We start from the raw sequence: 14,668 nt of genomic DNA, 5'->3' as shown, positions 1-14,668 counted from the left end.
AGTGCCCATTTCTACACAGCTCTCTTACTGCTAAGATGATTGTAGTGCCCATTTCTACACAGCTCTCTTACTGCTTAGATGGCTTAGTGCCAATTTCTACACAGCTCTATTACTGCTAAGATGGTTGTAGTGCCCATGTCTACACAGCTCTCTTACTGCTAAGATGATTGTAGTGCCCATTTCTACACAGCTCTCTTACTGCTTAGATGGTTGTAGTGCCTTTTTTACACAGCTCTCTTACTGCTAAGATGATTGTAGTGCCCATTTCTACACAGCTCTCTTACTGCTAAGATGATTGTAGTGCCCATTTCTACACAGCTCTCTTACTGCTAAGATGGTTGTAGTGCCCATTTCTACACAGCTATCTTACTGCTAAGATGATTGTAGCGCCCATTTCTACATAGCTGCCTTACTGCTAAGATGATTGTAGTGCCCATTTCTACACAGCTCTCTTACTGCTAAGATGGTTGTAGTGCCCATTTCTACACAGCTATCTTACTGCTAAGATGATTGTAGTGCCCATTTCTACACAGCTCTCTTACTGCTTAGATGGTTGTAGTGCCATTTCTACACAGCTCTCTTACTGCTTAGATGGTTGTAGTGCCCATTTCTACACAGCTCTCTTACTGCTAAGATGATTGTAGTGCCTTTTCTACACAGCTATCTTACTGCTAAGATGATTGTAGTGCCCATTTCTACACAGCTCTATTACTGCTAAGATGGCTTAGTGCCAATTTCTACACAGCTCTCTTACTGCCAAGATGATTGTAGTGCCTGTTTCCACACAGCTCTCTTACTGCTAAGATGATTGTAGTGCCCATTTCTACACAGCTCTATTACTGCTAAGATGGCTTAGTGCCAATTTCTACACAGCTCTCTTACTGCTAACATGATTGTAGTGCCCATTTCTACACAGCTATCTTACTGCCAAGATGATTGTAGCGCCCATTTCTACACAGCTCTCTTACTGCTTAGATGGTTGTAGTGCCATTTCTACACAGCTCTCTTACTGCTAAGATGATTGTAGCGCCCATCTCTACACAACTCTCTTACTGCTAATATGATTGTAGTGCCTTTCCTACACAGCTATCTTACTGCTAAGATGATTGTAGTGCCCATTTCTACACAGCTCTCTTACTGCTAATATGATTGTAGTGCCCATTTCTACACAGCTCTATTACTGCTAAGATGGTTGTAGTGCCATTTCTACACAGCTCTCTTACTGCTTAGATGGTTGTAGTGCCATTTCTACACAGCTCTCTTACTGCTAAGATGATTGTAGTGCCATTTCTACACAGCTCTCTTACTGCTAATATGATTGTAGTGCCCATTTCTACACAGCTCTATTACTGCTAAGATGGTTGTAGTGCCATTTCTACACAGCTCTCTTACTGCTTAGATGGTTGTAGTGCCATTTCTACACAGCTCTCTTACTGCCAAGATGATTGTAGTGCCATTTCTACACAGCTCTCTTACTGCTAATATGATTGTAGTGCCATTTCTACACAGCTCTCTTACTGCTAAGATGGTTGTAGTGCCATTTCTACACAGCTCTCTTACTGCTAAGATGGTTGTAGTGCCATTTCTACACAGCTCTCTTACTGCTAAGATGATTGTAGTGCCCATTTCTACACAGCTCTCTTACTGCTAAGATGATTGTAGTGCCAATTTCTACACAGCTCTCTTACTGCTTAGATGGTTGTAGTGCCTTTTCTACACAGCTCTCTTACTGCTAAGATGATTGTAGTGCCCATTTCTACACAGCTCTCTTACTGCTAAGATGGTTGTAGTGCCCATTTCTACACAGCTATCTTACTGCTAAGATGATTGTAGCGCCCATTTCTACATAGCTGCCTTACTGCTAAGATGATTGTAGTGCCCATTTCTACACAGCTCTATTACTGCTAAGATGGTTGTAGTGCCCATTTCTATACAGCTATCTTGCTACTAAGATGATTGTAGTGCCCATTTCTACACAGCTCTCATACTGCTTAGATGGTTGTAGTGCCATTTCTACACAGCTCTCTTACTGTTTAGATGGTTGTAGTGCCCATTTCTACACAGCTCTCTTACTGCTAAGATGATTGTAGTGCCTTTTCTACACAGCTATCTTACTGCTAAGATGATTGTAGTGCCCATTTCTACACAGCTCTATTACTGCTAAGATGGCTTAGTGCCAATTTCTACACAGCTCTCTTACTGCCAAGATGATTGTAGTGCCTGTTTCCACACAGCTCTCTTACTGCTAAGATGATTGTAGTGCCCATTTCTACACAGCTCTATTACTGCTAAGATGGCTTAGTGCCAATTTCTACACAGCTCTCTTACTGCTAAGATGATTGTAGTGCCCATTTCTACACAGCTATCTTACTGCCAAGATGATTGTAGCGCCCATTTCTACACAGCTCTCTTACTGCTTAGATGGTTGTAGTGCCATTTCTACACAACTCTCTTACTGCTAAGATGATTGTAGCGCCCATTTCTACACAACTCTCTTACTGCTAATATGATTGTAGTGCCTTTTCTACACAGCTATCTTACTGCTAAGATGATTGTAGTGCCCATTTCTACACAGCTCTCTTACTGCTAAGATGATTGTAGTGCCCATTTCTACACAGCTCTATTACTGCTAAGATGGTTGTAGTGCCCATTTCTACACAGCTCTATTACTGCTAAGATGATTGTAGTGCCCATTTCTACACAGCTCTCTTACTGCTTAGATGGTTGTAGTGCCCATTTCTACACAGCTCTCTTACTGCTTAGATGGTTGTAGTGCCCATTTCTACACAGCTCTCTTACTGCTTAGATGGTTGTAGTGCCCATTTCTACACAGCTCTATTACTGCTAAGATGATTGTAGTGCCATTTCTACACAGCTCTCTTACTGCTAAGATGATTGTAGTGCCATTTCTACACAGCTATCTTACTGCTAAGATGATTGTAGTGCCCATTTCTACACAGCTCTCTTACTGCTAAGATGATTGTAGTGCCTTTTCTACACAGCTATCTTACTGCTAAGATGATTGTAGTGCCCATTTCTACACAGCTCTCTTACTGCTAAGATGATTGTAGTGCCCATTTCTACACAGCTCTCTTACTGCTAAGATGGTTGTAGCGCCCATTTCTACACAGCTCTCTTACTGCTTAGATGGTTGTAGTGCCATTTCTACACAGCTCTCTTACTGCTTAGATGGTTGTAGTGCCTTTTCTACACAGCTCTCTTACTGCTAAGATGATTGTAGTGCCCATTTCTACACAGCTCTATTACTGCTAAGATGGCTTAGTGCCAATTTCTACACAGCTCTCTTACTGCCAAGATGATTGTAGTGCCTGTTTCCACACAGCTCTCTTACTGCTAAGATGATTGTAGTGCCCATTTCTACACAGCTCTCTTACTGCTAAGATGATTGTAGTGCCCATTTCTACACAGCTCTATTACTGCTAAGATGATTGTAGTGCCCATTTCTACACAGCTCTATTACTGCTAAGATGATTGTAGTGCCCATTTCTACACAGCTCTCTTACTGCTTAGATGGTTGTAGTGCCCATTTCCACAGAGCTCTCTTACTGCTAAGATGATTGTAGTGCCCATTTCTACACAGCTCTATTACTGCTAAGATGATTGTAGCGCCCATTTCTACACAACTCTCTTACTGCTAACATGATTGTAGTGCCTTTTTTTACACAGCTATCTTACTGCCAAGATGATTGTAGCGCCCATTTCTACACAGCTCTCTTACTGCTTAGATGGTTGTAGTGCCATTTCTACACAGCTCTCTTACTGCTAAGATGATTGTAGTGCCCATTTCCACACAGCTCTCTTACTGCTTAGATGGTTGTAGTGCCTTTTCTACACAGCTCTATTACTGCTAAGACGATTGTAGTGCCTTTTCTACATAGCTCTCTTACTGCTTAGATGGTTGTAGTGCCATTTCTACACAGCTCTCTTACTGCTAAGATGATTGTAGTGCCTTTTCTACACAGCTCTCTTACTGCTAATATGATTGTAGTGCCCATTTCCACACAGCTCTCTTACTGCTTAGATGGTTGTAGTGCCATTTCTACACAGCTCTCTTACTGCTAAGATGATTGTAGTGCCTTTTCTACACAGCTCTCTTACTGCTAATATGATTGTAGTGCCCATTTCCACACAGCTCTCTTACTGCTTAGATGGTTGTAGTGCCTTTTCTACACAGCTCTATTACTGCTAAGACGATTGTAGTGCCTTTTCTACATAGCTGCCTTACTGCTAAGATTATTCAATTACAATCTATGTCAAAGACCTAGAAATCTGAGAATAGCTTATTGTTGTCTCTCACATTCCAATGAAATGAACAGCTGGTTGTTGTTAACATGTCTTCTAAACGGTTTATAATTGTACTCGCGAATAATTCCTATAAGTCGACAATGAATAAATGTAATTAGTATATTATTTCAGTGGACAATGCTCATTATCCAATAATATACAAATATTTTTTTATTTTTTTGCTGTGGAATAATTAAGTTTTCGAAAATAGGATATGCGAGGATATATCTATATTATCTAGTAACATTAATTGCATCATAAATCTAGTAAAAAATAACAAAAATCAAATACAGTTTCCACTGTTTGAAGATGAAGTATCTCTGATAATAAGCAAAATCTCATCACACTAAAAAAAATCTCATTGCATTTGGACCAGGGAAGATTTTTCTGTCAAACATAAAATTTCCAGGATCATCCCCAGATGGGATATAGATAAATATTGCTGACTGTGACAATAAAAACATTAATGCACCTGTACCACTAATGGCTGTGTATTGGTTGGCAGGTCTGGAAGCAGGGTCCGTTGTGATCACTAGTGAGGCTGTCGATGGCATCCTCAGGCCATACATGGAGGTGGTGAGTACTCCTCACGAATGAATGTCCAGTATACGACTCAAAACAAGTTGACCGCCTCCGTGGTCTAGTGGTAGAGCATCTGCCCAGAGAGCGGAAGGCTCGGGGTTAGATCCCCAGCCGCGTCATACCTAAAAGATGTTAAAAGATGGTACTAGTTGTTACCATGTCTGGCGCTCGGCATTATGGGGCTAAAACAAGGACTGGTCGGCTCAGAGACAGTATGCTGTGTCTGAGTGGGGCATTCATGTTGAACTGCAGCATGGTATCTCAGTGGGCTGGTAGTATAAAATCAGCATGAGTCCGGACTAGTACCCAGTACAAGCAGCCACACACACGTGCATGCACGTCGCTGTATGAGTGTAATAATGTTGAACCTGGCATTAAACCCTGTTTCACTTCAAAGAAAGTTCAAAGAACACTCACAATTGGAAGGCTGTGTGTCGCAATACCCACGACCCATGACAAATTAACTATAGTCATACGAAAATATTGGGTATTCTTTAACTTCTTTTGAGTAGTGTAGTTGACATTTGCCAATGTGGAGGGATGCAGTCATAGACGATAAGTCAAATAGCCCAAAATACAGCCTTATTTAAATAGCAAGCCAAGTCATATAACATCTTTTTGATTGGAAAGCTGGAACACCAATGTTCATATTTTAAAGGGTAAAAACGTCTGACAACCATTACTACTAAATAGACAATAATGTATCCAAGGGGAATAACTCTGTCCAATGTTTATCAAATGATAATGGTGAGGTGAAATTGTGTTTAACGTCGAGTCCAAGATTATTGCACTTATATAGCGACATGCATGCACGTGTGTGTGGCTGCTTGTACTAGTCCGAACTCATGCCGATTTATAGTGCTTATGAGCCCACTGAGATACCATGCCGTTGTTTAACATGAATACCCCACTCCGTCACAGTATACTAACTCCGAGCCGACCAGTCCTTGTTTTAGCCCCTTCATACTGAACGCCAGGCAGGGTAACAACAAGTACAATCTTTTAACATCTTTTGTTATGACAAGGCAGGGGTTTGAACCCTGGACCTTCCTCTCTCCGGTCAGATGTTTTACCACTAGACCACAGAGACGGTCCAACCAGCCATGACCTTGCCATATCGGAAATTAATATTTCCAACAAACAAGACTGTGGAAATTAATTTCAAAATGAGACATTACAAGTTGGTAACGAATATCTATCACCACTCGACACGATCTGACTTCTGTGAAGGGTAGATCCTTTACCATGATGTGTACTTTACAAAGGTAAACTCCTGTGTAGGCCAAGAACATGTGATCTCATTACTTTAATAGTCTCAAAATGAAGGAGCTGTCGGGTAGCCTAGTGGTTAAAGCGTTTGCTCGTGACGCCGAAGACCCGGGTTGGATTCCCGACATGGGTACAATGTGTGAAGCCCATTTCTGGTGGGAGAGATAATCTGTTGTACCTCGGGAGAGATAATCTGTAGTTCCTCGGGAGAGATAATCTGTAGTTCTTCAGGACAGATAATCAGTAGTTTTACTTCTTTATAGGACATAGGTTATATAGGGGGCAAATAATTGACACCTTGATTCCAAACAAGTTTTGTGTGATGTGACATCCTGGGGTTGCACAAAATACCTTGTGTATATGATATACAAATGTACATTGATTCTTACACATGTCTTGGTATATCACATTTAGGCTCGGACACAAGTACTAAAAGGCATCAATACCGTCATGAAATACGACCTTGACCTTGCAGGCAATCATGGGCATGATGGTTCAGCTTCCTTCCTTCCTTGACAAGGAACTGTGTCAGGAGCTGCTGGCCATGGCGTCGGAGGACGACCATTTCCAGACCATCATCGGGAAGACCATGTGCACGCATGACTTCTATGAAGGTAAGACGATCTGTGTTCATGTTTCTGTTGTTTGATGCTGCAATATCCCAGTTATGTGGTGCCGTTTTTCATAAAATGATCAGGTCTGGAACAGATGATCCTGTGATTGACATCATGAGAATTGATCTACACAATTGAGATAGGATGACATGCATCAACCAAGTCAGCAAGCCTGACTACCCGATCCCATTAGACGCCTATTATGACAAGAATGGGTTTGCTGTTCAAGACCAATTCTTTCCCCATCTTCACTGAGCTGGAGGTTATACCCTATACTGAGTAGGATTTAACTATTACCGTATTCGACGTAATAAGCGCCCTGCACTGATAAGCGCCAACGGCGATATTTGCTAATATATTGGCTAGTGAACAATCCCAATTGGCACCCTTCCAATTGATCACTGTACATGCTGTACACAAGACACTTCTCGTATAATACACACTCGTGCACCGGCTATATGCACCCTTAATTTTGGGCAATTAAATTCTGGAAAAATATATCTGTTGTACATAAACATTAAGGCTGTCAGCATAAACCACGAAATTTATCTTTCAACTCTGTTTTTTTCACCAAAATAATATTCTAATCAGAGCCCCCTATTTCTATTTTTGAGAGCGTCCTGGGCGCTTATTACGTCAATTACGGTAACGAATATCTATCACCACTCGACACGATCTGACTTCTGTGATGGGTAGATCCTTTGACCATGATGTGTACTTTACAAAGGTAAACTCCTGTGTAGGCTAAGAACATGTGATCTCATTACTTTAATAGTCTAAAAATGTAGGGGCTGTCGGGTAGCCTAGTTGTTAAAGCGTTTGCTCGTGACGCCGAAGACCCAGGTTCGATTCCCGACATGGGTACAATGTGTGAAGCCCATTTCTGGTGTCCCCCACTGTGATATTGCTAGAATATTGAAAAAAAGGGGCTAAACCATACTCACTCACTCTAAAAATGTAAGACTGTCTGAACTGAAAACTGAGTGTGTCAACCATTGTGTCATTAGCCATAAGTCCCAGGGTGCCGTTGTACAAAACAACCTTAGCACTACGACTGTCGTAAGTCTATGTGAGTGTATGGTAGTTAAGATCACCTTAGCGCTAAGATTGCTTTGTACAACGGCAACGAAGGTGAAACTAATGTAAATTGTGCAGGCTGCGGCTATGTGTGTGAAGCCAGAATGATGGAGCTTATTACGGAAGTCACTTTAATATCATTGATGTGAATCAAGCGCCCTTGTCCTTACTCCATTGTTGAAAAGTAAAGATCCCCAGGTTCAAACAACAGAAAACTTCAAGGATCCCAGGGCTCCGTTCCACAAAGTATTGACTATGTATGACTGTTGTAAATCTATGTCAAACGCATGCCAGTTTATCACCTTAGCTATATCCCAATGTAAGTTTTCATGTGTTCAGTAACTCAAGTGTCTTATTTCCTAGGTCAAGCTCGTCTGGACGGAGCGTTCTGTGACTACACCCAGGCAGACAAGATGGCGTTCCTCAGACGTATCCATGACAAGGGTATCCGCAATATTGAGATGGAGTCGCTCTGCTTTGCTGCCTACTGCCACAGGGCAAACATAAGAGGTAAACATCATTTTTACATTCTAGTTATACAACATGGTTCTTTCCCACCATCAGAGGTGAACTATCATTGTATCATCTTCCCGAGGCAAGGGCGTTAACTGACTATAAAAGTCCAGTATCCACCCTTGCTGAACAAGGCTGGAATTTCTGGGTTCAATCGTAGTGCCACCAGTGGCTATTACGAGTTATGTCCCTTCTCTGTCCCTCCTATTGACCAGTAAAATTCCATCACTCATATCGCTTGCATTTGCTTAAACCAAATGGTGACGCCCAGTCAAGACGATGATTGATAATCAAGATCTATATTGTAATAAAACAGGTATTACCCTGCTAAGTGCATCAGATCACTTGAGCACCTTGATTAAAAACTTGAAAAGATTTGCAAAATATCTATCGATGCCCAGTTGATGGTACACATGCTTTGCATATCCTGCAGTCAACAGACATCTGCACGCTGAAAACCATGTTGTTTACGAACTGGATGTCTAGTTCGTTATGCGATTTTGATTGGTCTATGCATAGACTCGTTAATCCAGCCAAACGAAACTGTAACTCCGCAATTCCAGCCTAGTTCGGGGGGAGACGGGACTTTTATAGTCAGTTAACTCCCTTGCCTCGAGAAGATGTCATTGTATATACTGTTGTTATACAGTATGGTTATTCCCCACCATCAGAATGAAATGCCATTGTACATGTTTATACAATCTTGTTATTCTCTGTGATGTGAGGTGAACTATCATAGTATACAATATTATTATTCCCCACCATGTGTACTTGTTTGTAGCTTGGTTAAAGATGGACCCTGGGGACTGTCATGTTAATGTTCAGTCTTAGTAGGGGATGCTTGCAAAGACTATGCAGTGTTCCCTCGCTATTGCGCTCTTCAATATAGCGCTAACTCGGTTATAGCGCGCGGTAAAGCATGGCTCCCCAAATTTACTGACATTTTTAATAAACTCAAGTTTTCCAATGACAGGGTGTTTTCCACCATCTCAGAAAACGTTACCAGCTGATCACCACGATCATGTAACACTGGAAATACCAGTCAACAAATCTGAACGGAAGTACGCAATTTAATCCTATTATTGTAATATCTGGTTCTAATAAAATTATTATCTGGACTAATGTTTGCATGTGTTTGAATACTGCTGAGTGCCTGCGTTAAACAACAAACAAACAAATGAACTAGGGCTGGGACAAGTACAAATTTACTAACTTGGTACCTGATCCCCTGTTACCCAGCCCTCCCAGGGTACCCACTGTAAGTCGCTGGAGCTCTCGCAAAACTATTTAGATACACATACAATACAATGTGATCATGCATACACTGAAGTTGTTTGAAGTTTTATCGAAATGTGAACATTAGCGTCTTTGCAGTGTAACCATGGAGTTCTATTGTTGTCGTCATTTACCAATACATAATGTGACTGACGTTGTCCGGGTAGTCCTTTGGGTACCGGGGGGGCATGGGTGGCCCAGTCGTCTAAGGCAACACAATTCACTGTGCAGTTGCGTGCCTTGGGCACGCCAGAAACCTATGATCATGGGTTCGAATCCCAGTTCGCCCCGATTATGTTTCTAGGTTTGTCAGCAACATACCCATGCTTATGGGTTTCACCAAAGTGGTAAACGTCTGAGACCTGAATCACTTCAGGCTTTCCTCCCACATTAAGCTGACATGCCGTGATATAACTGGAATACTGTTCAAAGTGGCGTTAAACCCAACTCACTCACCCGAGTACCTGAGTTAACCATCCCAGCCCTATTGTGTACACAGAAGATTCATCGGCCTGGAAAGTCACAGTGTCCATAATAATGTAATATTATTAATTTCAATGTCACATATCACCATTATGTTTGTTTTGGAGTGTATTGTTTACACTAAAAATTACAACAGTATACAAGTAAGTAGTTTCTGTATTCTATGTGATGTAGGAGGCTCAGGTATAGGGCTTCAACGAGTACTCGAGGCCGGGTCGGTTTTAGTGGGACTCGAGTCCGTTATCAAGGATTCGAGTACTCGATAAAGGGAGATCACTCTGTTTCAATGTTCAATTGTTCATCAATATATTGATTAAAGCTTCAAAAAATATTGTTTGAATAATGTATTCTTTGTAGAAAGTAGATGTACATTAGAACAATTGAGAATGTCACATAAAATAGACGTAATTATTAGGAGATTATTGCTTCTTTGCTCCAATTCAAATGCCAAGTGTATTCCCTTACACAGATTAACTACTGATTAGCTGGTATATATGTGCTATTTCAGTGGACGCTTTCTATTTACATTTCAGTGCAGTTCAATTATACTTATAACATGTTTTAATACTTTTAGATGGCAATTTTGATCTAATGAACCAATATTCTTAAAGGACGTCCTATTTTCGGGTACTCGAGTACGAGTCGAGTTTCACCCCTCGGGTACTCGAGTCCAAAAAATTGGACTCGTGGAAGCCCTACTCAGGTAACCATGTCCTCTAAGGCGCCGAATTCATTGTGCAGAGTTGCGTTCCTTAACCTTGTCAGACACTGGGTTTATCGACTCCTGGTTTGCCCTGATTATGTTTCTAAGTTTGCCAGCACCAAACTCGTGCCTGTGGGTTTCACCAAAGTGGTTAATGCCTGAGACCTACATCAAAGCCAGCTCTCCTCTAACATTTAGTTGACACGCCGTGATATAACTGTAATACTCTTAAAGGAGCATTAACCCAACTCACTCCTCCATGTGATGTGACGTTCCAGGTGCTGTGATATGTGTGACGCTGCTGGACCGCCTGAACGGAGACCAGATCACCACGCCCCACAACGTCATGGAGGAATGGCACAACCGGCCCCAGCAGGTTGTAGCCAGATTCATCAAGAAGAAACTTGGCATCAAGTGATGAGCGACACTCTATAAGACCAAATTACTATTTAGTGTTGGATAATTCTCCTCTAGGGGGAGAGGAGGTGCTTTTCAGATCAGGGCCTCGATCCACAAAGCGATCATAGCACTAGCACTCCCCTGCTTACAACAGTAGTAGCACTAATCTCGCTTTGTGGAAGAACATAATTTCCAATCTTGCCTCAAAGTGGTGGAAGCATGGGATAAATTAACCTTTTGGTGAAGTTCAGGGAGACTGATGAACACAATTCTTTAATAGTCCATCACTTGGAGAGATCTAAACATTTGTAATGAAACTATAATAATAATAATAATTCAGCTCCCATCATCTCCCTTTTGAAAATGTCTGAAAATAACAGTTATTTTGGTGTGTCTCATTACATGCCACATTTCCGGTGCATTATTACTTGTATTTGCCTGTGTGTAAGGAGTGCTTTATACTATATGTAGTATTATATATGTGTAGTTGTGATTCGTCACTTCTGCTAGTCAGTGGATGTTGTATGCTGATGTTATTCATTTGCTTGTTTTTTGCACATCTTGGGTACAGGATGTTGGTGCTTGTTTGTTGTGCCATAGTCAAGCTCCTTCCCAGCGCGTGACCCCTTCGTTACTCTCTCGGTAACATCGCTGCCACCAGTGTGGGCATGGCCATTACAACTAGAATCTTGAAATTTATCCTCTTACCCCAAATGTAGTAATGTTCATACTTTTGTTTATGTCTTTGAGAATGCCATCATAGTTAATTTTGAAAAGGTTTATGACTGACCAAAGACGTATATAGAACATATGTTGACTAGGATTTAAATCTCTGAAATGGACATATATTTTAAAGTTTTTTTGGTTACATTGTCCATTAATAATAATATAAAAAAGGCCAAAGAAATCTCTTGATTTTCAGAAACTGAAGAAATCTAGACTTGCCAAATGATGGTGTTCACTTATGTCTGTTGATGTAAACAGTGTAGAATGACAATCTCTGAGGACAACCACGTGATAAGTACTCTGTATAACATCAGGGATGTTGTATAACTAATAATCATAAGATAAGACAATCATGCAGTAATCTACGGTTATCATGAAATCAAAGGGACCACTAATTTCAGTTCGTTTATGTAAGCATATATACAGCAAATGTCCGGGACCAACAAGTATGTTTGTTATATCTGTCAGTTCCTTATAGGAAGCAAATGTTAGATGAAAACCAAATACTCTGGACAAATATGGTGCATTTACTTTTCACGGATGTGCTGACCAGACATCATACGAATTTGGGATAGAATGTGAAGTCACTTGATTTGGATTTTAGTATGACTACCAAGTCGATGGTTTGGGGAAACTGTAAAAGGAAAAAAAGGCCTAATTTTCAAACTGTTCTTGTCATCACACGTCAGCTGTTGTCATGTCAACCTTAAACAGGTACAGTTGAGCATGCTGAGTGTCATGTGTATTGTTTTCTTTGTTATATATACTACTCAGAAGAAGTTAAGAACACATGATTCTTTCATTTTACTATAGTTAATGTGTCCTGCTAGTGTTGGTTAACTGGAAGGTAATTTAAGGTACCAACGTTTACTACAATATCTGAAAAACTATTAGACCTACTCCAGTCAAAGTTTAGTCGCGAATAGCTGGAATATTGCTGATGCGGCTTAATGCAACATTTACTCACTCACTCCAGTCAAAGTTGGTATGAGATTATTAAACAGTCATACATAACTGGATATTACATTTAAAGACAATCGGTGCATGAATAAAATATCTGTCTATTTAGCTATCACTATATTTCATCAACAACCAGACCTGTTCGTCATGGGTGGAACAAGCATTCATTGAAACAGCCATCTGCATAATGCTACCCCTGCGTCGGAGGGTCATATGACACAGTTGAACCAACTCAACTCGAAAGGGTGCACGGGAATCACGCACGTTGAGGCGCCCAACGCTAACACCGTATTCGTGCATGTGATTCCCGTGCACCCTTTCGAGTTGAGTTGATACCAACTTGGACTGGAGTAGATCCGATAGTTTTTCAGATATTGTAGTAAACGTCGGTACCTTAAATTACTTTCCAGACTATAGTTAATGTGTCCTGCTAGTGTTGGTTAACTTCTTGTGAGTAGTATGTCATACCATGACAGATTAACTATAGTAATATGAAAGAATCGGATGTTCTATAACTTCCTCTGAGTAGTATATATTTAGATACTTTTCTTATTTCCTCTCACATGGTTTATGTGACCTGTACCTGTAACGACTTAAAGTGTCATTGTATCACAGAGCAAACAAGAATCATGTTTTGGTGTGTTAGTTCTTTGAAAACATGGTGACTTGTGGATTTCAAATTCTTTATTCTTTCAATATGACGTTTCAAGTACGTACAACTGCTAGTCACCCATGAAGATGCTGGGTAGGTCTTCAGCAACCCATGCTTGCCATAAAAGGCAACTACGCTTGTCGTAGGAGGCAACTAATGGGATCGGATGGTAAGGTTTGGTGACTTGGTTGGTGTTTGTCATCATATCATAACTTCGTGGATTGATGCTCATGATGTCAATCACTGGATTGTCTAGTCCAGAATTACGTACAACTGTTTGATTGAGCTGCGGTTCACTTGTGTGACTTGTAAATAACGTGCAGCTTTATGCTTTGTAGCAGTGTTCAGATTTATTGTCCTGCGAAGAAATCCACAGGCAGTCTGTTATCTTCTTGGCGTGAGTATAAAGGATTTTTGTTCCACTCAGTATTTTATCAAGGTAATGTGAACCAATCAGATCTCGACATTCTGACATGGAAAAAGGCCCTTATCCTTCCTCGTCCTTTGTTGTGGTAAACATTCAGATCAAAGATACAGTGTTTTGTTTCCATGACATTTACAAATGTTTATACTTTTCTCAATTCTGTATCATTAAGAAAGATTTCTTTATGAAATCAATAAATAGCATTTCTTTCACAAAATTAGATGTCTGGAATTTCAGTTGTCAGTGGAGGTTTCAGTTTGATCCACATGGAACCAATACAGTTTGAAAGTAGGGACCAGTGTGTCCATGCATTTCATGTGTAGAATAGGTCTCTCATCTTTCATGCTGTTGTAAGAGGGAGCTAAACTGTTGATTGGGTGGTAACAATTGCTGCTAAGTATAACATTAAAACAATTTCAATGAAACTTGACATATGCATTGTTCATTAGCCTGACTGGTACCTTTTAGCTATTTTGAAATTTGTCTAAACTTTATTTTGCTAATTTCATGCAGTTTGGACAACATTCACACCATGAAATGTAATAAGTCAATGGCAAAAGTCAAGTCAAATAAGCAAAAAGTTGCAGTAAAATTTCAAAGTTAAGTCAATAAAAAGCGGACACAGCTTCCGCACACCTGGCTACCCACCAGGTCTATGAGCAATACTGCCATAAACTTCAACCCCC

General features: G+C 40.6%; 1 protein-coding gene across 1 annotated transcript in view; it reads left to right on the top strand.

The window, feature by feature from the left end:
* Positions 1–12,616, top strand: part of LOC124135950 (uridine phosphorylase 1-like) — a 35,189-nt gene extending 22,573 nt beyond the window's left edge. The window contains exons 6-9 of the mRNA XM_046501661.2: positions 4,811–4,881; positions 6,632–6,770; positions 8,211–8,357; positions 11,100–12,616. Of these exons, the coding sequence (XP_046357617.1) occupies positions 4,811–4,881; positions 6,632–6,770; positions 8,211–8,357; positions 11,100–11,239 (497 nt within the window). The 3' untranslated portion in view covers positions 11,240–12,616. The remainder of the gene's footprint in view (positions 1–4,810; positions 4,882–6,631; positions 6,771–8,210; positions 8,358–11,099) is intronic.
* The last annotated feature ends 2,052 nt before the right edge of the window (positions 12,617–14,668 follow it).

Source organism: Haliotis rufescens, unplaced genomic scaffold (genome assembly GCF_023055435.1).
Source record: "Haliotis rufescens isolate VD_foot unplaced genomic scaffold, xgHalRufe1.0.p SCAF_4, whole genome shotgun sequence".
NCBI classification, from domain to species: Eukaryota; Metazoa; Mollusca; class Gastropoda; order Lepetellida; family Haliotidae; genus Haliotis; species Haliotis rufescens.
Note: the sequence above shows the minus strand (reverse complement) of the source record. Positions and strands in the feature narration are given on the sequence as shown.